General features: G+C 43.6%; 2 protein-coding genes and 2 non-coding genes across 6 annotated transcripts; all 4 read left to right on the forward strand.

Moving 5' to 3' along the window:
- Positions 1-1,329: 1,329 nt before the first annotated feature.
- Positions 1,330-3,678, forward strand: atp5mc3b (ATP synthase membrane subunit c locus 3b). Of its 3 annotated transcripts, none has more exons than XM_084667618.1 (5): positions 1,330-1,384; positions 1,593-1,689; positions 2,588-2,665; positions 2,937-3,127; positions 3,353-3,678. In XM_084667618.1, exons 2-5 carry the CDS (start codon positions 1,651-1,653, stop codon positions 3,465-3,467), a joined length of 423 nt encoding a protein of 140 aa, XP_084523744.1. In that variant the 5' UTR covers positions 1,330-1,384; positions 1,593-1,650; the 3' UTR covers positions 3,468-3,678. The 3 variants fall into 3 exon arrangements, with proteins under 3 accessions (XP_084523744.1, XP_084523745.1, XP_084523746.1); XM_084667619.1 differs by lacking the exon at positions 1,330-1,384 and adding an exon at positions 1,385-1,455; XM_084667620.1 differs by lacking the exon at positions 1,330-1,384 and adding an exon at positions 1,470-1,489.
- A 4,860-nt stretch (positions 3,679-8,538) lies between these two features.
- LOC146261215 (N-chimaerin-like) lies at positions 8,539-17,403 on the forward strand. Its single transcript, XM_084667617.1, has 15 exons — positions 8,539-8,664; positions 8,987-9,069; positions 9,673-9,711; positions 9,859-9,914; positions 10,038-10,069; positions 10,308-10,421; positions 13,068-13,194; positions 13,354-13,521; positions 14,519-14,596; positions 14,886-14,970; positions 15,298-15,471; positions 15,637-15,714; positions 15,954-16,091; positions 16,218-16,323; positions 16,503-17,403. The coding sequence occupies exons 2-15, from the start codon at positions 9,051-9,053 to the stop codon at positions 16,672-16,674; spliced, it is 1,386 nt and encodes a 461-aa protein (XP_084523743.1). The 5' UTR covers positions 8,539-8,664; positions 8,987-9,050; the 3' UTR covers positions 16,675-17,403.
- Positions 17,404-20,228: 2,825 nt separating this feature from the next.
- Positions 20,229-20,301, forward strand: trnam-cau (transfer RNA methionine (anticodon CAU)). Its single transcript has one exon. It is a non-coding gene; the product is annotated as a tRNA-Met (tRNA).
- A 316-nt stretch (positions 20,302-20,617) lies between these two features.
- Positions 20,618-20,690, forward strand: trnak-cuu (transfer RNA lysine (anticodon CUU)). The gene has a single exon. It is a non-coding gene; the product is annotated as a tRNA-Lys (tRNA).
- The last annotated feature ends 1,749 nt before the right edge of the window (positions 20,691-22,439 follow it).

Consider the following 22,439-nt stretch of genomic DNA (forward strand, 5'->3'; position numbering starts at 1 on the left):
GTAGAAAGACAGAGCAGCTGTGGCTACAGATGGTGATTCTATGGGTTAATTGCCACACCCCTCCTAGACTCAACATCTCTTCACAGGAAGCAGCCATTGAGATAGGAAGCCACTTACTCACAATGCTGCAAAGGGACCTTTGGGTCGAGAACTAGGAGCTACGGGCTCAGAAAGGAATTTCCACTTTGCTCTCTTATTCCATTCTTCTCACTATTCCTTTTACCTCCTTTTCTCCTCTAATGACAGACTGAGAGAAGCCTCTGACTTAGGTTGCCTGCCATGACTGGTATATGCTCACAGAAACACACATAAGCACACCTCCTGGCCCAAGATCTCCACAATATGCACAACAGTCAACACTGGAGAAAAGAGAATATATATTAGCAAGACACACACTTCTGGCAGGGGGAGAGAGTGAGGCTAGGCAGGTGGAACAGATCAGTTGAGAGATGTCTAGCTGTCTAAATGTTAACAGAGGGATTAGGTCAAGTCCTTTACCCTTCTCAGCTGCCCTCCTGTAGATGACAACATCTTGATAGGAGACACGATCTCTCTCACATACTCGATTTCTTTCTCTTTCTTTGTACACCCTCTTTTACTTATACTCTTTCATTATCTCCCCTCACATATGCTTTATAGTTCTTTTTCTCTCTCTCTTTCTGCATGATGTAACTGGCAAAGCTTTGATGTGAGACAAGCCCCTTGTCAGCGGCTCTGCAGACAAGCTGGCTTTTGCGATTGACAAGCGGCTCTCTGCCCTGGTCGCACCTCCCATTAGAGCCTTATTAACGCAGAAAGACTGACGGCCCAGTGGAGCGAGGAGGCGGACACGACTGAAGACACCGGATCAAATCCCGTCCGCTGTCAATGCCGTTCTGTTCCCGGTAGCACACACTAAACTCGATAGGTAGGCCCAGTTAAGTAGAATGGGAGATTTCCAGTGATACTTGGGAGGGAGACGATGAATGAAAAGTCTTCTGCTGCCCCCTGTATGTGAAATGTATACAGTTAACGTAGCTTTAATTGTATTGTAAAAAATACTCTAATTAATCAGACATACAATGAGGACAATATTATGAATTGATATGATAGATAAAATAAAAACAGCCTCTCCTGTGTTCTGTGTCTTTTTCTGTGGCTGTGTAAGGCCGGGACTAGAGCATGTTTTATTTAATAGGCCGATTACAATTGTTACCATTTAGCCTATGTCAATGACTACACAACTTCAGAGTATTTGTATAACTGAATGCTTGACGTAATGATAAATAACTTTCCATTGAAGTTTTAATTGACCTTTGCCGTAAAAGCGAGCATCCGGGATTCGAATCTACTGCTTGGAAAGGGCATGCGCAGTTGCATTTCAGCGGTACGACCTCTGCAGCCGGTGAGTGAAGGGGATGCAAATGGAGATCTGTGTTCTCTCAATTTAATAATCGCTTATCATCCTCTGTCTGGGTAGCTATCGCTGCAATACTGCCATACAGCATATGTAAAGACTGCTGTTTTGCATATATATACAAGTTATTGAAAGGCTGCTTCTGTGATTTAGCACTGAAATCTATTGACCTTAAACTGCTCTCTCTCCTCTACAGAGACCAATACAGGTGCCAGTTTCCGAGTTGATTGTATCAGTCAACGTATTAAACCAATATGTACGCCTGTGCGAAGTTCGTCTCCACGCCTGCACTGGTGAGTTGAAATGTCAAAATTGTTTTAATGTGGATAGCTTTTCTAGCTAGCTATTACGGTCAAACCTTAGTTGAGGGCCCTACTGAATTCTGCCATTGCGTATATTGCTTGTTCTCTGGGAGGCTAAATGAATAAGTACATACAATGTAGCCTACAGTGTGCATGCTGAACTGTATTCGACCTGTCCAATTCACAAACTGATACTGTCACCTTGTCTGCATATTACTATCTAGTAATCGTAGTAAGCTAAGCGCTAGCTAGGTTGCAGCTGGTAGCTAGCTAGATAGCTGGTTGGCTATTGAGCTTTCTCTCCCATTTCAAGGTCATTATGAAAAATCACACGATCAACCGTTGTGCTTGGATACAGATTTATTTATGACTAAATAAATAGGCAGCTAGCGTTGTGGTCTCATCAACATCAATCGTTACTACAAGCTTTCCCTGTTTGATGTGATGATTGTATTGGGCCCGGATTGTAGCCCTTTTTTAAGTGATTTGGCCGGCTTAAGCTGAGTAGTTGACCGACGACATTGGTAAAATGCATTAAGGCACATTTTAGCATAGATGTACGACTTGACGGCACAGATATCCATGCATTTAAACGATTTTGTCCAACGGTGTTGGGTATCCATTCTCCTCTAAATGTCCTAGCTGGTAGCTAACCGTGAGCATGTAGGAGGGCCCGCCCACTAGGTCCAATACGGTGGAAGCCCAAGCTCTCAGCGTTGACCTGCCCCGTAGAACGGCTGCTTTCACCTTGACCGTCCACTTCATGTTTTTAATCATGTCGGGAAAAAGGTCTCAGTGCAGGCAACTTGATTATATCACAGGTTCTTAAGCAATGTAAACGTAGTGACTGCCACATTTCAACTGTGTATGAATGTCTTTGTGCACACAGGTTCGTGCTGGATCCAGGGCACTGTACAGGCCCCTGTCTGCATCAGTCCTATCAAGGCCAGATGCCAGGACAGGAGAGGTAAGTGTCTGTCCGTCTCTTGTGTTTGCCAGTGTTTCTGTCCCTTATTTACAAGCCTGCTTTCAGTCTTTCTGCCTATGTGGTTGTCTTTGTCTGTGTCTCTGTGCCTGTCACTCTTGTGAGCTTCTGACTTCCTGCGTGTCTTTCTCTCCCAGCCTGTCTGCCTGTATCATTGTCTGGCTGCTGTGATTGCTACTATCTAGGTTCTTTCAGATCTTCCATTACAGTACAGTCCAAAGGTGAAGTCTGACTTTGGACGTTTGTTTTGCAGTCCGATGCAGCCCTCCTGCCACAGAGCTACATGTCCCAGGTTGCGCTTAGAGGTTTCCAGACCAGTGCTGTGAGCCGAGACATTGACACTGCTGCCAAGTTCATTGGCGCTGGCGCCGCCACAGTTGGAGTGGCCGGATCCGGGGCTGGAATCGGAACAGTGTTTGGTTCTCTCATCATAGGCTATGCCAGGTAACCACCCCCTTCTCAACCAGCACCACCAGGAGGGTTCAGTTTGTTCTTAAATATTTGTATGTCACATTACTGGAACTGTTCAGTGATACAGTAGCAAAATAAACCAAAGTAATGAGGGTTTGCAGCAACAGGAAAGGGGTGATTGTTTGCAGTGGGAGGGTTAGCAGGAGCAGGTTGATGAACTGTAAGGTGGCTGTCTCTAATACACACCTCCCTCCCCAGGAACCCCTCCCTGAAGCAGCAGCTGTTCTCCTATGCCATCCTGGGGTTCGCTCTGTCTGAGGCCATGGGTCTCTTCTGTCTCATGGTGGCGTTCCTTATCCTCTTCGCCATGTAAACAGCTCAGCCTCTGCAGATGAACATCATGACCCTGGGCCTATAGAAGTGACGACTCATTTTACTCCGGCAACCAAACTCGTTCCGTGTTGAGTGGTGTCACAACATTGTACATTTTCCTATTTTTTTTGTTGACAGCCGACAAAAGAAAAAACATGTATTGTAAAATGTAATCAATTACAGAATTAAAGTACATGTATTTCACTATTTAATACGTGTAGTAGTGCTGTATTGGGGTATGGTTGTAAGCGCATGTGAACAACTAGTGACAGTTTCCAGTTGAGTCTTGGCATCAGATCCTTGATAGGTGGACCAAACGTCTCAGCAGAAGCACTGATGGAGGATCACTGGATGAGGCACATAGATCTCCAATATAGTACCAGTGCCAAGCTAACTATAAACACAGGTTTCATTCCCTTTTGGATGTTGTGTATGGCACTGTGTGAGAGGGCTAGACCATACTTTGCAGGCGTCCCATGTAAACATTTTCATTAATCAAACAGTTTCACCTATTCAATTTGTCTGCAAGCTTTCTGGTGTACTCTGCCTGGGCACACTAACCTGATGCACTCTGAAGAACCTGATTGAAGTCAGATTCAAAGAAAATAGTTTAGAATGCCTTTGTTGTGGATCATATTTCTTAGTTACACATTTCTTGCATTGAAAAAACAATTGAATACAGAGTGGGAGAGCTAACTGGATTGCTGATGAAAGGCTTGAGTTTGCTCAGATCATTGCAGACTTTACAGAGTTACAGTAGGATTTACCTGAGTGGAAAATAAGACATCATATGAACAGATAAGGCAATGGCTGATCTTCTGAGTGTGATTAACATTATACATCCCTGTTTTTATGCACAAATGGTGTCCAGACATCCCCCCCACAGCCACACTATCTGAGACCAAGCGTTGTGCTCAATAAGGAGTCCTGCTCAAGTAAGAACACTCATCATGTGGCAGGCTTGAGCTCCTTTGTTCAGCACGGCATTGATGACGTGGCAGGCTCTCTGCCTGCTCAGCGATGGCCTTGACAGACTCCTCCTCTTCCTGCGTGATGACTCCATGCTGACGGAGCCCGTCCAATAGGCTGTTCAGCACGGGGACCGACACACGCCTCACAAACTCTGACCTCACAGCCTTCAGCTGCTGCTCCGCACGTTCACTCTGAGCGCGCTCAGACAGTCCCTCTGACATCGCCCTGGTGACAGCAGCACCTGCAACCAGTCAGTGACATCATCAGTGCATTCTAAAGGAGAAACAGTCCAGAGCAGCAGAATCAGCTAACAGACTAATGATCCACCTCAGACACTCATTCACCTTTGTCATGTTATGACAAAAACCCTACTAACCAACAAAAATTGTTTTACAAATGCATTGAATTGGTGGTGCTGGTGTTACCTGTCAGTGGGACCAGCCCTGACCACACCTCCACCCCCTCCAGCCTCTTTTCCAACAGGATGAGCTCCACCTCCTGTGTGACAGGGGGCAGGAACACCTGGAAGGTGGGGTGGTAGTTGGGTCCGTAGTTCCAGTCCATCACAACACACTGGAACAGGGATGAACCCAGTCATGAGTCAGCATCTACTGTAGCACAACACTGAAACCACATTGTTGGAACTAGTGTGACCCAATGAGTCACCTACCTTTGGTTGTATCCTGGGTGTCTCTTTCAGATGACAGGTGAGACTGTATCTTTCCCCCTTAGCTAGCCGGCAGTCAGAACTGACAAGCAGGTAGGTGGTTTCCTTCTGTTTCTCCCTCACCTGCAAACCAGACAGAGGAGGCTATTATCTTCCCTGAAGACTATCATGGTAAGCTCAGCATTCCATGATTCCAGCAGGTCACTGTGGATGTGAAGCAGGGATGTCTGGTTTACCTCAGAGAGAGGCACGTTGCTGGGCAGAACCATCACATTGAGGATGGTATACATGGGGCTCAGCTGCTGGAGGAAGAGGAGACCTTGGCACTTGATGGTGAGGGAGGGTAGAAACCACCTGACCAGGCCCCACAGGGACAGGTCTGTCACATCCACCACCACATGAGAGTCTGTCACCCTCAGTGGAGGCTCAAGCTCCATGCTGCCTCCAGTAACATGAGCCACAGACAGCACCTCACGCCCCTCTCCTGAAACACAGTAACCTGTCACTCTCACTGTGTTACCTCATTGTCTATAACAGACAGTCTAGGATAGGACATCTTGGACAGATAGAAGTCAAGCACATACAGTCTGATGGGTGAGATGTTTCTAGCGGGACAGCTCAAAGTAGTGCGAGGACACTGAGTTCGAACATAAACAAGGGGTTTATTAAAGGTCTTCGGAATTAACAAAACAATGTTCTAAACTCACAAAGGTTAACTACGGCTCAGGTTGGTTGGTCCTCAAAAAAAACATATACGGTGCGTCTTCTTGGCAATTAACTCCTAATCCTCTTTCAACCCCCCACACCACCTAACTGTGGCTCTCCCTCCTAAAAAACCCTCAGGTCATCAGGGTCTGATCAGTCCCCGGCACGTGGGAACGCCCCACTTTGAGGGAGGGGTGGAGCTCCCGACTCCCCCAGCAGAGGGAGCCACAGTTGCACAGCTGCTTTTTGGAGTTTTGGAGATATCAGCCAAAGAGATGTCTGCTGCCTCTCTTATGTAATGGAGCTAGATCGCACTTGGCTTATTCCTCACACTAAAATCTAGATGGATGGATAGTAATATGGATACGAGGATTTTCTTCTTTTTAATTAATTTAGCATAATCTGTCTGTTTAATTGTGTACTGCAGTTATGAAACCCACTTTCTGCTTACAACACATTTTCTAAAACTATTACATCTGTGTTACCCTACATCTAGACTGTCATCATTTACACTACAGTTTTATGATAATTTCGAGTTCCTCCATTTATGGATTTACTGTAGATAAGGGGGGCACATATCTGGCTGGGGACATATGAACTGTTTTTGTGTGTTGTTCTACTCTGTATCACCTTCTGTGATGATCCTTGTTCTCTCTTTCTACATCACTGAGCTCTATGAGCTTCCTGCCTCATATAGATGTTGCTGCCTCCTAGATCTGGTGACTGTTCTTGTCTGATGTAACTTTTCTTCTCTCAGCTGACTGACAACAAGTGTATAGATGCCAGACCTGAATCGATGCCACACCTTTGGTGGAGATGAAGCATCTGCTCCCACAGAGGTTGTGCTGGAGAACAAAATATGTTTCTATGCACTATGCAGTTTAGATGTTACACTTTGCAAGAAGGTGAAATATTTGCACATCACTTCGGATAAAAGCGTCCGCTAACTGAATGCATGTAAATGTAGGATAAATTCACCCATTAGTGATCTGAGAGTCTCTCTTTGTTTGTGCATTTTCACCAGCCTCTCTTGAGTTACCTGCCATTCACATTTAAATTGTAAGCTAATTTTACATTTTATACAGGAATATTTTACCATATTCAGATTTAATCAGAGTTCATTACCTGAACTATACCATGGGCTTCCATCGTTGTCTTCGCCTTAACGTCAGATCTGTCTCACTCCAGGAGAACTTTTGTTCAGACTTATATAGGCTCTCAGTCTCAAATAATTAGGCCTAGTAGCCTGTTCAGATACTAAGTCTGCCTCAAGAACAGGCTATTCGCCTTTTTACCAACACTTCAGGCAAAAATTCAGTTTAAAATGAATCTGAACAACAATAAGCATATGTGAAAAAATACAGTAGACTTCGTTTCGCTAAAGATTGGTCGTACAATCTCCCGTGACAAAATCGGAGAAATTAGACTTTCAGGAAATTACAGTCTATGACGTAGTGAAGCTTATAAATCCAGCAAAGAAAAAAAGCTCAATGTGGAACATTTGTGGTTGTAGACCTATTTAATTCGAAGTAGGCCTCGGCAATAGTTATTAAAATGTGTGTGAAAACGTAGAGCGGGGGTAGGCCTACTCATGATGAAAGCGAAGTGGAAGTGGAAAAACATCAGAAAGTGATGTTCGTCAATTAGCTGCAACAGTTCGATAGGCAACATAGTCTCGCTTTTCACAGTTTTCCTAAAAACCATGACAGGTAGGCCTAATGTTTCACAAATGTGCCATCTAGAGTAGACTTTGTAACAATGCCCAATAAGCACACGTAGCCTACGTCTCATTTTTCCTACAAGGTGGAAAAACTACAAGGTGCTAGACTATAGTCTTTGTTTTAGAAACAGCAGGGACAGTAGCAATAAAGGCCTATGTTCGTTTGTCATGTCATGAACGTAAAAACGTTCATTACAACATTTTAAAATCTTCTTAAAATAACGGGAATAAACTCTATAAACAACATTTTATGTAGGCTATGTGTGTGCAACCATGTACAAAACTGGCTACATCATGGCAGATTATCAAGCCCTTTCTCCCTGTGCTCAGTCGCAGGGAAATTGGCGATCGGATATGTTCCTTTTGTGCTTGTGCCCTGTTCGTACCGACGAGCTCAGTTCCAGGCAACTGTTCTTGGCGTAGGCTATACGCACATAGGCTACATGGTGCTAGTTTACCCATTTCAGATTGGTTTCAAATGTAGAAAAATCTGCAAAAATTCTTCTATGAATAAGATAGTAGGCTAGTTTGAGCCAGGTTCGAGAGTATAATTCTATTAACTCAAGTCAACATATCTAAAACTATTGGCAATTTGTTTAAAATAGGCCCCTACTGAGAAATTATTGATTGCTTTTATGATGCGCATAAGTGACTCAAGTAAATGAGGTTCAACAAGTAGCCTACTCAGAGATGAGAAATATAAGCATAGGTTCCAAAACCACTGAGAATAACTTATCACTAGCTGCATCAAGGGCACACTTATCTATCAATAATTTCAGGAATCTGTGTGTGCCACCAACTTTATCATGTACACTAAGCACTAGCTATAGTTCTCACCAAATCTCACGCCAAGGTTTTTGGAAAAGTTGGCAGCTCTGAATTAGTATGCATTAAGCATTAACTTGTTTGATTGAATAGTGCTTTGACTTGTTTTACTGCCAGACTTTGTCCCCTCATCCGAGGAGCGAGGACACCCCCTCCCGCACCCAACATTGTAACCATGGTGACACCAACACCGTCTAGTGCCAGAGTGGCGACTGGAGGGCAGGATACTAGTCACGTGACGATGCAAGATGGCTACTTGGAGTTGGACAGCGTAGTGTTCTGGATGTTATTTGATGTTCTCAATGTGGTGTGAGTATTAACGTGTTTACGTGCACGACATATTAACAGAATCCCTATTCACCTTTTATTCAATATGTCTCTGTCAATGGTTATGCTTTTGTGCACCGCACCTAGTCTCTTTGTCTGCGTGTGTGTTAATAACCAGCTAACGTTTGCTAGCTAAGTACAGGTAACAGTATGAATTAAATTAAATCTCACCGTTAACCTTTGTAACCAAACATGAAATGTGGCTTCTATGTATAGCCTACATTGGACGGGATTTACATTTCTCTGAGCATGCATTATAATGTATTGTCAATGTTATCTGCGTCCATTTGTTCTTTTCATCCAGAGTAAAAACGTTTTATTGGTGGAGATAGTAAGCAAATACGCAATTGTGAATCAGCCCTGGGAATATGGCTCTAAATGTGTTCGGTAAGTACATTAGAGTTGTTTGTGTGTGGTCTCACTAGCTTGGCTAACTGGTAGAATACCTAGAAAACGTTATTATTGTGGGAACGGTATTAAATAGCTGTTGACAACAACGTCAAGTTAACTTATTTTACTAAACATAAAGAAATGTAATCCAACATATCAGAGGAAGGGGGGTCCCGCACATCACTGTCTGAGAGAGAGCATTAAGAGTCAACGAATATTTTAAATAGAGGGTGGAAGAGTACAGTATGTCATTTGCAGGAAGCAGAGAACAGAACCAGTGTGCTGTAGATATAGCCCCAAAACAGAATATACTGGAAACAGCTCGACTGACTGACTGACTGACAGGCAGCATCTCCATCAGAGCTAGTCTAGTTAGCAGACAGCTGGAGCTGAACTTCACAAGCATCTCTCTGTCATCCTCAAGACCTATGAACTAATGCACTAGGTTCTCTAGGAGTTTCACCCATGATAAAGGAGGTTCATGATTTGCCATATTCATTTTAAGGTTCTATAGAATTTCACAATCTGTGTGTTTGTGTGATAATGCCTGATCCCATGTATTCTATGATTATTTATGTCACATCCTGTGTTTCCCCTCAGACCATGATGAGTACAGGCCGCCTGTCTGGAAGTCCTACCGTAAGTATAAACACATTTAAACCCCACTAGCACCCCGGTGATTACATTGACCCTTAATTATGAACTGGAGTGTAAAGTTGGTGCTGATCTAAATATGCTGATTATGTATATGTGTGTGTGTGTGTTTGCGTGTGTGTGCTGCACCAGTTTACCAGCTCCAGCAAGAGGCCCCCCACCCTCGTAGAGTCACATGCACCTGTGAGGTGAGATCTCTCTCTCTTGTCTGTCTCTCTTTCTCTCTCTCGCTTTCTCGTCTGTCTGTCTTATATCTCTTTTGCGCTCTCTGTCTAGATGTTAGAAGTTCTGATGTTCTTATTCACTTCCAGGTGGACAGCAGACCCAAGCACTATGGCAGAGAGTGAGTCAGCACTTCATTAACCAGTATTATTCAGTACTACAGAGTACTACACAATAAAACGCCAGAATGGAGTACTACACAGTAACAGACTGCAATACACAGAACTACATACTGTTACTCAGGACAACACAGGAAAACAGCAATACCAATTACTAGACTGGTACTCATAGTCAACTGAAGTGCCCATTACTGCACCTCCTGGTTGCAATAAACAAATGTGTGTGTTTGTGCCCCCCAGGTACCATGGTATGATTTCCAGAGAGGAGGCAGACCAACTGCTCAGCGTTGCAGAGGGGAGCTACCTCATCAGAGAGAGCCAACGACAACCTGGAACCTACACACTGGCCCTACGGTACACACATACACTGCCCTGTTGTGTTTACACTAGTGATGGGCATAATTAATCGACGATCGATTATCGATCAATAATAATTTTGTCGATTACATGATTTGTTCATCGATAAAACTAATGCGCGTTCCGTTGCATAGTGTGAGTCTTGAAGGAATGCAATGGATTTCGCTATGTGGCAGGATTTAAACATTTTACCAAACGAAGCCAACGTTTGGAGGAAAAAAACACCACAAGCCTACTCAGTTACCGGCGAGTTTCCATGTATTTCAAAAGTAAACATATAAGAGGTCACGGCGAAGTGTAGCGTGAGACCATTTTGAGGTAAAAATTACTTTGTTGACTGCCAACACTGCAAAGCTGAGTATAAATACAACTACTCCACGACTCAAATGATGTACCCCTTGAAGAACGTACATCCGACCCTGGTTAGTGGCGGTGCATCCTGCTCTCGGTGTTAGCACAGAGGAGCTGCGATGCACAACGAGCAGAGAAAATTACCCAACGGATCTGCAAGTCTATCGAGATGGATATGCTACCCTTAAGTATTATTGAGGGCGACGGTTTTTATGAAGATTTGTTAATTAGATGGAAAAAAACGAGGGTCAGTTGTGTTTGAGCACCGGCTTCTAGCTGTAGGCTCCACTTCTAGGAGTTACAGAAATAGTTGTTCTTCTTGTAATACAGATGTCAATGTGGAAACACGTTGTGTTTTTTCTATTTTCACTGCATTTTGATATAGCCTTTAAATAGTGAATATTAATATAACATTTTTACTGATTAATCGAAAATTGATCGTTAATTCTCCCAACAATCGATTAAGACAATTTAATTGAATGCCCATCCCTAGTTTACACACACACACACACACACAGTGGCGGCTGGTCAATAGAGGGTGCTCGGGCGCCCCCCTCCCTGGTGAAAAGTGTTGTAGATTTTTGTTTTTCATGTAATACATTTTCTAAACAATAACTACTCATTTTAAGCATGACTGTTAAGAAATACACAATAATGTGTTTTGTATATATATATATACAAAAATTCTGTTTTGGGATCAATTTACCTCATGCTCAACATCTGGGGCGCTAGAAAAATTGCTTATCGAAACGCCTATCAACCTGCTGGCGATAGGTGAATTGCTGACCGTCGCTAACAAGAAACACATATTTAGCCAATCAGCGTCCTTAAAATGATGCCTAAAGGGCACTGAAATTATCGCTCAGAGATGTGTTGTGTAAAGTCCATGGAATTTAAGAAATTCACAAAATCCCTGGCTTCTTCTTCTTCATCCGTGGTTATGGTGGCTGTCCCGCCCCCTTTTTTTACCAGTTCTAATGGACTGAAAAAAGCTATAATTGGGAGGGGACACTTCAACAAGAGCTGCAGACCCATTTTTGTTTTGCCAAGTTTCTGTTAAAAACATCTAATTTCGTCTAATTTACGTTCACATCTAAGATCGTTATGAGAAATGTTTTGCCTGAAAGTGACCTAATATTTAGTATTGCCATTGAAATATATTCTGGATATAGAGGCTCACAGGAAGGAGGAATATGCCAGGGTATAGATATAATATTTGCTGGGCTTCTATTGTTACTATTGTATCTATGGCCTTTGTTTTTAACTATGCGTTGGGTAGAGATTAAAACTGGAATAGGATTATAGGTGCATGCCATACTATTATATGAGGCAGCCTGTTGTGAGGTAGTGGTGTCATGTATTGCTCTGTAGAAAACATTGACAGATTCAGATTCATTTATATAAACAGTGTTATTGGAGTTACTGCCTGGGGGGCATGATTCTGTGATGTTTGTCAGATATCCTCTCCAAAATCCTTTTAAGAGGAGAACTTTAGTGGAGAAAATAAAAACGAAAGAGTTTGGCCCAGATCAACCTGACATCAAAATTACGCAACAGGCGAGCAAAAAGGGTAGAGCTAGATCATACACAAGAGGTTTCTCTTTTGATTGGTAAGCTACAACAGAAAAGCCTGGCTAGCTGGATGCAGTCATGTCAATGCCTTATTTTGCTGCCCGTGCTTGCTTTTTATAACATGCGGAACAGATACAGCATGGACTGTTACAGGAGTTAAGGACATTAAACATTTATCTTAGAAAACAAAACAAGTGCACAAAGGCACACATGGAGAATACAATCAAGCTAGCCATGCCAGGCCGAGACAAGTTTGCTATGCAACTGGACGAAGTTCACCGGATTGGAGTGAGGAAACACAATGAAAAAGTGGATTAGAACAAGCCTGACGTTGTCATACTCATTATTCTAGTCAGAATATGAGTCTGAAAACTCTCCATTGGGCTTTGACTATGGGGCTTGTTTCAACCGAACTCGTAAAACAAATGCCTCTTCGCTCAATTGGATAGACCTACAACCAATCAGAGCAACGTAATATGTTGTTTGTTGAAAACGAATTCAACCCAAGGGCTCTTTCGTGACGTTTGTGATTACGTTACTGTTGATCATCTGTCCATCATCGTATAAAGCCCGCCCTGGCAATTTCATTGGTCCGCCCAGATCCTGTAATAATTTTTACCAGCCGCCACTGCACGCACGCACACACACACACACACACACACACACACACACACACAGTACAACAGCTTTTCTTCCTTCCCTTTTTGTGTGGTCTGCCAGATTTGGGAACCAGACCAGGAACTTCCGCTTGTACCACGATGGAAAACACTTTGTGGGGGAGAAGAGGTTTGAGTCCATCCATGACCTGGTGACAGATGGACTCATAACCCTCTACATAGAGACCAAGGTATCAGTCAGTCACACTGCGCATCAGTCAGTCACTGCCAAACAACACATTCAGTCAACTGATAAATACATCCACAAGTTAGCCAATCAGCCAACAAGTCAATTCATGAATTAATCAACCAACTGATGACCCGTGTGTGTTTGTGTGTGTCCATCCTAGGCTGCAGAGTACATTGCCAAGATGACCATCAACCCCATCTATGAACATGTGGGCTACACAACCCTGAACCAGAGCCTGGAGGGTAGCCTGAGGAGGCCGGACCCCACCCTGAAACCCCCCGACACACCCGATTGTCCTGCGCAAGGGGGAGACGCCACAGACGAGAGGGTGAGGGAGGGAGGGGAAAGGACATGAGCTACACTTTAGCTCATCTTCCATGGCAAAGCACTGCAAAAGTTAGAAAAATTCAACTCATGCGACACACCTGCCATACCCCATTGAAATCTGTCCAGGTGCGGTAGATTAGCCGCAGCGGTGCGGATTGCATTCTTTTCAAACGAATGGACTAGAAATAAGTAATAGAAAAGCAAATATATTGTGACATATAACGTTTCCGTCCATGCAACAGAATTATACCGTGATATATTTTAGGCCATACCGCCCAGCCCTAGTTCGAAGGATGGGGTGCCACAGTGGTTTTAGCTGTAGAGAGGAAGTGGTCAGGATCAATTTCCTGCCTGCAAACCCAATACAGTGCCACACAGTTTGTCACTTACTTTCTAGCAGCCAGTGAGACTGTTACTAGTGTGTTTGTTCATGTTGTGGCAAATTCAGAAGGTCTATTGATCATAGAGAAGACACAGAGTTCCGGAGCTCTTTGAAATGAAGGCATTGATGGTTTATTGAAGCTTCAAGCAGGATACAGGAAAATATATGAGCTAACATCTTCAGCTTGGTCACAATATTTATAGGCATAAATGAGTGAATTTCCCCCCTCCCTCAGCATGAATGAGTTGATTCCCACCCTCCCCCAGCTAAGTGTCCAGGGAATTTCACAAAAGTAAACTACCGTTCAGTTTGGGTAAAATGTACTTTGTACGTCTTTAACTCTCTCTAGTGTCCCTTTCTCACGTAAACAGATGCAGCTGCATCCTGTTGTGGGTATCAGTCGCCCACGAGAATGTGGTTACGTTCTACTTTGTGTGTTCAATATCAGTCTCTGCTCCCCAAAACCTGAGCTGACCTTTCCGTCTGACTCCGAGGGGCCTACAGAAATGGAACATGTTTCGACATTGTGCAAAGGGAATAACACATGTTAATAATCATAAGTTCATTTCAGCACGTAACCATATCACGGGTTGTAATTCTGCCATGACATTCCCAGCTGACGTCGCTGGTGAGACGCGCCACGCTGAGGGAGAGCGAGCTCATGGCCAAATATGAGAAAGTCCACAACTTCAAGGTAAGACGGCGTACACAACATCCCTCCTACAACCTGTCTAGCCTCTCTCTTGGCCTTTCCTCTCTCTTGTATTCTCTCTTCCTTTCCTCTCCCTCTATCTCTCCTTGCTTCTAGCTTTCCTTTGACTGTCCTACAACCTCCCCCACCCCCCATTTGTTTCTGCCTTTTATATACCTCGAACCTGTCTTCCTCTCTCTCTCCTCACCTCCTGCCGTCAACCCTGTTTGTCTTTTTACCGTCCCTCCCTCACCCTCTGCTCTTCAACCAACCCATGTCCTGTCACGACCAGGTGCACACCTTCCGAGGGCCCCACTGGTGTGAGTACTGTGCCAACTTCATGTGGGGGCTGATCGCTCAGGGAGTCAAGTGTGCAGGTAAGAAACTGTCTGTTGGTAGCCCCCCCCCCCCCCTTTTTTTTTTTAAGCCTACACTGCTTAAGTTTACCGTAGCCTTTTCAAACTAGTACCAGGCGTCTTGCCAAGTGGTTACCCATGCAAATGGCTTCAGCCTTGGCCTGACTCACTCAGATGTACTTAAAATCATGACACATTTCATGACATGCTACATTGCCCCATGGGTCAGTGAACACAGCCAGACCATCTCACGGCAACAGTGTTTGGCTTGTGTGCATCTATGTTTTTTGGGACCGTGTGAAAGACAGAAAGATAAAGCAACTCATGCTCGTACTCCCCTTTGCCTAGACTGCGGCTTGAACGTCCACAAGCAGTGTTCCAAGATGGTCCCCAACGACTGCCAGCCCGACCTGAAGCATGTGAAGAAGGTGTACAGCTGTGACCTCACCACGCTGGTCAAGGCCCACAACACCAAGAGGCCCATGGTGGTGGACATGTGCATTCAAGAGATAGAGGCCCGGGGTGAGTCTATAACCTGGAAAACAAGCTCCCACCGACAGCTGTCTGGTAGGGGGAGGCGGTTTTGGAGAAGTCTATAGTCTGGAAACAAACATGGCGCCAGCTGCTGTCTGTCTTAGCATGATCTGTAATGGGAACGGCAGGTTAACAGTCTCTGTCCTTCCCCAGGGGTGGAGTCAGAGGGTCTGTACAGGATATCAGGGTTCAGTGAGCTGATAGAAGATGTGAAGCTGGCTTTTGACCGTGGTGAGTCAGCGGGTGCCGTCACTCTCTCATTCTTTTCTCTCATGTCTCTGTCTCGTACTCTTTCCCTTTCTCACCCTCTTCTGTCTTTTCTCCTCTCCCTCGCTATCTCTCTGTTCTTTCTCTTTCTCTCTCATTCATTGTCTCCCTTTACCTCTCTGCCAATTTGGGTTTAGAACATCTACAGTGTGGATGTTCAGTCAAAGTCCCTCCCTTCCTCTGTGTGTGTGTGTGTGTGTCAGATGGAGAGAAGGCAGACATCTCAGCCAATGTGTACGAAGACATCAACATCATCACTGGAGCCTTGAAGCTGTACTTCAGAGACCTGCCCATCCCTCTTATAACCTACGACGCCTACCCCCGCTTCATACAGGTTGCACGTGAGTTCACCCCAGCTCTAGATGGGTGTGTCAAGGAATGTTGTAATTTCGGAGGGGGGTGGGGGGAGGGCGGGGGGCATATGCAAAGCGTCAAGGAGATACTCTAATATATTTGTGCGTGTGTAGAGATCACAGATGCTGACAAGCGTCTGGAGTCCCTCCATGAAGCCCTGAAGCTGCTTCCTCCTGCCCACTGTGAGACCCTGAGACACCTAATGGGCCACCTGAAGAGGTCAGCACACACACACCTCACACACACCTCACAATTACACCATGCACACACGCACCTAACAATAACACCATACACAATCGGACACACAACGCCACCATAATACTCACACAAACACACATCAATGCTTACTTGTGTGTGTGTGTGTGTGTCCCCCACACACACACACACGCACACCCCAGGGTGACCCAGCAGGAGAAGCAGAACCTGATGAGTGCTGAGAACCTGGGCATCGTGTTTGGCCCCACCCTCATGAGGGCACCAGACCTGGACGCCATGACGGCGCTTAACGACATCCGCTACCAGAGGCAGGTGGTGGAGTCTCTCATCAAGAACGAGGACATCCTCTTCTGAGCCCAGAAATGGAGAGCGACGCCAGCGCCGAAGAAAACCTCACCGCATCACATCCAGTCCAGACCTCCCGCTCCTCCGGGGAGTCAGAAGGGTGAACTGTTGGAGAGGCTTCCAATGTGTGATGGCTCTGACGCCTTCTAATTCCTATGTTGTTTTGTTCTAAGCAGAAGTTTGGGGTTGGGGTGGAGGGGGGGGGTCAGGCACACGTAAATGTTCCCCTTATGTCTGACCCCTGTCCGGACGGTGAGGAGTACATGATTGGACCTGTATTATCTCGTGACCAGAGGACCTGAAGGAGGGTGATGATGCTATGCTAAAGGAGACACGCACATGCAGTATTAGAAAGGGACATGAAGGAGCACCATATGAAGGACTCTCACTGATGTTTCTCATCCACTATTGACACCACTGAGCCACTTAGGGACCTGCATCTAATATAGAATAACATGTTCTTGCTGTAGGTGTTCTTTGATTTTTTTTTACAAATGTTTGTTTTTGTTGAACTTAATTTTTTTTCTGTTTTATCTGTCCTTTTTTCTACGTGATAACTTTTTTGTTGGCAGGGTTGAGAGGTAAGACCTCAGACTGAAGTTATTTGAGGACTTTAAGGCCACACGACAACCCCTCTCACACACTACAAGACCTGGCTGTTGATGTAATCATGGTTGTAAAGTATTTTCTGATTTATGCATGTTAAGATTAAATTATTAAACATGGCTTTTGACTAGAGTTTGTGTGTGTGTATGGGGGGGGGGGGTATATAATCTTAGATGCTGGTCATTTTATTGGCCAAAAAGGATACCTGTGTGGTGCTGAGGCATAAAGCTGGATTCCAGAATGGTTGACCTCTGTCTCCTTTGTGAGTGTCTGTATGGACTGGGGTGATCTAGTGAAAGCGGAGGTCTGGGTTGTGAGGAGTGATAAGACAGTGCATGTTGAGGTAGCCCTTTACTGTGATGGTGTAAGCCGGCATATGTGGTGATTTCATATTTCATAAATTGAGAGTGTGACTTTGTAATGTGTGGTGGTAGTGGTCAACAACAGGCTTGTTGAGTGGATGAGTAAGCTAGAGTGGATGGTTGATTAACCTGGATGGAACCAAGTAAGATTCTAGGTTTGTCACGTATAGGTAACCTAAGTATACTGTTAACACCTGAGTATTGCACATCCACTATTAGAAGGTGTTAGTGTATAGAGCTGCATAGCCTCGAGAATTACAAAAAACAACGAAAACTGGGATTCTGTCGCTATGATGATAGCTCCTACTGGTGCCTGCCAGTCTAACTAGGACAGGGGTAGGCAAACCTGGTCCTAAAGAGACGCTGTCCAGCATGTTTTAGATGTTTCCCTGCTCCAGCACACCTGATTCAAATGAATGGTCATTACCCGGCTTCCACAGAGCTTGATAACGACCCATTCATTTGAATCAGGTGTGCTGGAGCAGGGAAATATCTAAAACATGCAGGACAGCGGCTCTCCAGGGTTGCCTACCCCTGGACTATGATCACACAACCGTATTTAGTGACACAGTTACGATAGTTCTGGGCTGCCTCATGCTTGGCCACACGAAGTTGCAAGGCGGCTGTTGGTAAGAAAAAAAGGCTGTTGGTAAGTCGTGTTATAAGATGACATGTCATGAAAAACTTTAGATATATTTCATCAAATCATTTATTTATTTTTACTACATTAGTAATATTTCCTCACAGCCCAATGATTGTGGAATGGAATAGTGTCAAAGGTTAATAATAATGGAAAAGGTTGGCATAATTATATGAATTACTGCAAACTTTACGTTGATATATAAAACCTAGAGAAAAAAAGCTTATGAATTAGATCGCGAGACTACGGTGCTCATTGTTAGCCCATGGCCTGTAGTTAATAGTTGTGCACGTGCTTCTCCAGACCCGATGACGGAACATGTGTTACAGCGTAAGTTTACTGATGTTTAAGAATAAATAAGTGTACATGTGATGTGAATTTAGATTGTAGCCTCATTTGGATATAAGCATGTAACTACGTAAACTAATAACTTTACACGACACAATTATGCCACGTCCTTCGCATGCTCGATTACATTTTTACTGTTCGGTTTTCTCCATTCGTGTAACGCTAAGTGCTAGAGCTAGCTCTGACTCCTTCCCCCCCCCCCCACACACACACACACATATAATTCAGAATTGTAACATTTTGTGAAAGACATAGATATATTTGCTTAATCTGTTTATATGAATTGTTTTTGTTTAGGTTCCTATTTTCTCAATGACGGTGTAGTAGGCATAGCCGGATAGCATTAAACAGCGAACCAAACCACAACCCATGATTGTTGAACGGATACGTGTCTACGGTTAGCCTAGCTGAATATGATTAAATATAGCGCAAACCACATTTGATTTGATGTTGAAGCTCTGCTAGTCCAGAGGTTCCTGCTTCATCCGGACGGGCGTGGTGAGCGTGGAAATAACGTCGAACCTTAGGTTCAGGTGGTGTTGACCTAGCTATCTTAAAAGTTGTGCATGTGTTTCTTCTGCCCAGCTGAAAGATATACAGCGTAAGTTTACCAATGTTAAAGAACATAATAAGTGTACATGTGATGTGAATTTAGACCATAGCCTCACTTGGATATAGGCACACTAACTACGTTAAGTAGTAACTTTCCACAACACTACTAGGTCACACAATTCGCAGGCCCGCACCATTTTTACTGTTCAGTTTTCTCATTTCGTGTAAGTGCTCGACTTACTCATTTTCCCTCCCACATAATTCAGAATTGTAATATTTTGTGAAAGACGTGAAGATATATTTGGTTAATCTGTTTGTATTCGAATATTATGAATTAAAGTGCAAACGACATTTGATGTTAACTTCCTCAGGAAATTGCGTCGTAGCTAATCGATAGCGTTGATAAACGACGAACTAGCTAAACCACAAGGCCATGCTTGTGGAATGAACATGTCTAAGGTTAGCGTAGTAGTTAGACTATTTTTTATTAAAACACAAACGACATTTGACGATTAAACCTCAGACTCCGTGAAATTAAGTCGAACCTTGGGTTTGGGTGTTGGCGACCTAGCTGAAAATTGTGCACGTTGGCTAGTGGCTGTCCATGCTTAAGCCACGTGCTTCGCAGGCCTGCACCGTTTACAGCTAGCCTTATTGCAGCCTTTATCCCAACTGCTTGTTATTGAACATATATGTTGTATAATTGTCGATGTGGGCTGATTATAGGTCAGTGGGTGATTTCATTAATATTTTAAACAAAACGATGTATTTTACAGTATTTGTTTGAATAGAAATATTAAAGAGTTAAATTTGTCTCGTCTCACACAGGTCTCGTTTCAACATATGGAAGGTCGACGCAATGCTGCCGCCCAGTGGTGAGTAGTAGCAACACAAACTCACAACCGGACATACAGTATTTACTACGAGTCTTATTTCTTTCGGTGCACAATTGCTGCGCATCAACTTGAACATGAAGAAAATGATACTTTTTGTTGTTTTCCCGATATGGTTGTCTCTTTCACTTCAAAATTACGTCACGGGGCACATTGTTTCAGGCCTCGTTGGCGCAGTAGGCAGCGCGTCAGTCTCATAATCTGAAGGTCGTGAGTTCGAGCCTCACACGGGGCATGTTTTTTTTATTGCCTGTAGGATGTGTTATAGAACAGTTTACTTTTATCCACTAACTAATAATGCTAGATACCTAACTGAAACGACTGTAGATTTATGATAACTAGGATTTCTGGCCAACATTGCTCTAGCTAAGGTAGCGCTAGCTTAGCACTGCCACCCTTGATGTCTCTATTTAAAGGGTGTTTAACTATATGCACTAAAATTTGAATGGCAACCATGGTTGACAATACCGTATTTGTCAACTTATTATTGTCCAAAATAATAGCATCTGTGTGAGCAGTTTTGAACTCAGAGATAAATCAGCTCACTCATGGCCCGGCTAGCTCAGTCGGTAGAGCATGAGACTCTTAATCTCAGGGTCGTGGGTTCGAGCCCCACGTTGGGCGTTATTTGTTTTTATGGGCTTTGAGGAGTGTGATTCAGTTCAGACTCGAGGCAGGTCCCTTGCCAACTATCCCATACTCGCGCAGAGTTACTGTAGAGATAATCCTATTACTGATACTGGTCATTTCCCCAAATATTTGGGTGTGCTCAAGCGAGCACAACCATTTGAGGGCTTGGAGCGAAAGGGATTTTACAGGATATCAAAAACAAACTTTTGATTTAATTATTTAATTTGAATCGGCACTAGGGGACTAAAGAAAAAACGAACGTGGACATAATAATAACTAGACTGATTCAGTGGGCGCGGGCAGCTGATGGTTTGCTAGTCAAACTGCAAACCTTGATCATCACTTGTCTGCTGTCCTTCGCATATTCACCTCATACATTCAGCCAGATTTTGATGCACTTGTTCAAGCCCACTAGATTTCTCACAGAACAAAATGACCTGAAAAAAAGTATTGCTTTTTGTATAAAGTTGATCCATTGCATATTATTGCAATGGATCATATTATAAACATACTGCAAAACAACTTTTCAGTGTTTGTGAAGATTAGCTAGTTACAAATAAAATGAAACACTTTGTTTTTACTGTTACTTCTATAGTCTTTTCCTATTTGACCTACACCTAAATGTAAAATATTTATATAACTATTTACAGAATATCCTTATTCTTCTGATAACCAGTAGCAGCTAATCAAAATATAGCCTATTCTTTACTGCTTTTGGTAGAAAATGAGTAGTGAGCAGAATTAAGTTCAAGTTATCATTGATGCGGCCCTCCAACACATTTCAGGTTTCTTATGTGGCCCCTTGAAAAATATCATTGCCCACCCCTGAGTTATGGAGCTGGGCCATGGAGCTTACCCATGGAGCTAGGATTTTGATGCTAGGGAGAGTGTGGCAAGCTGGTTTAGCCAAGGCCAAAGGGCAAGAAGGCCAAATTACAGGTGTATGCGACAGCAAGGGGAAAGCCCGCTATAAGACTAAGCCATGAAATGTTAGGTCTCAGTTCAGGGAAGCACTACGGAGCCCCAGACATGACATCTGAAATAAAATGTGTTCACACGAAATATTATTTTGAGGATAATGATGTAGCCTAACTATATTGCGGGTAGTGTGGGGCACATATACCCAGACCACTCTAAAGGTGCAGTCATGGACAGAGCTGATTTGATTGTATTTTAGACTGATGAATGATCGTGGTAAAGTTGGTTTGAAGTTTGATATTTAACAGATATTCTGACGCCCAGTATTGTGTTATTTTAATCAGTGTTAAAACCGCTACAACCAGCCGCTTTGCAAATGCTTTTGGCTGCCTAAACAACGTGTATGTTTAGGGACCATCAACAAATTACAAGTTTCAAAAGTCAATAGCTTCTCAACCACATGAACTAGGAGTGTCAAAATAATGTTAAACTGTTGAAGATTTATGCATTCATACTGCACAGCCTTTTTATTTTGTTAATTTTCATCAAGTTATTGGGGTAAAGGCAAGCACAAACCATTGTTATCTCACATATATTATTATTATTATTATTGTTTATTTTCACGCCACTAAGGCTCAGTCAATTTTTGGACTACATAGACAACGTCGATGTCTAAAGGTTCGTCTTGGTCACGATTGCGTTGGTTCTATTGGGATTTATGTTCCGTTGCACGGTTTAGGTTTTAATTAAGTTTTTGTGGCAAAAGTGAAGCTAACGGTGGCTAACTTGCTAGCCACAGTCACTGACGCTACTGACGTCACTAAT

Source organism: Hypomesus nipponensis, chromosome 12 (assembly GCF_054491055.1).
Source record: "Hypomesus nipponensis isolate SF chromosome 12, ASM5449105v1, whole genome shotgun sequence".
Taxonomy (NCBI): Eukaryota; Metazoa; Chordata; class Actinopteri; order Osmeriformes; family Osmeridae; genus Hypomesus; species Hypomesus nipponensis.

What these genes read in the sequence shown, in the direction of transcription:
- atp5mc3b (XM_084667618.1), top strand. Translation starts at nt 1,651, where the DNA reads ATGTACGCCTGTGCGAAGTTCGTCTCCACGCCTGCACTG. An exon ending in CAGATGCCAGGACAGGAGAG is followed by an intron (nt 2,666 to 2,936) that starts GTAAGTGTCTGT and finishes TTTGTTTTGCAG; the next exon opens with TCCGATGCAGCCCTCCTGCC. An exon ending in CTCATCATAGGCTATGCCAG is followed by an intron (nt 3,128 to 3,352) that starts GTAACCACCCCC and finishes CTCCCTCCCCAG; the next exon opens with GAACCCCTCCCTGAAGCAGC.
- LOC146261215 (XM_084667617.1), top strand. An exon ending in AGAAAGTCCACAACTTCAAG is followed by an intron (nt 14,597 to 14,885) that starts GTAAGACGGCGT and finishes TGTCACGACCAG; the next exon opens with GTGCACACCTTCCGAGGGCC. An exon ending in TCAAGAGATAGAGGCCCGGG is followed by an intron (nt 15,472 to 15,636) that starts GTGAGTCTATAA and finishes GTCCTTCCCCAG; the next exon opens with GGGTGGAGTCAGAGGGTCTG.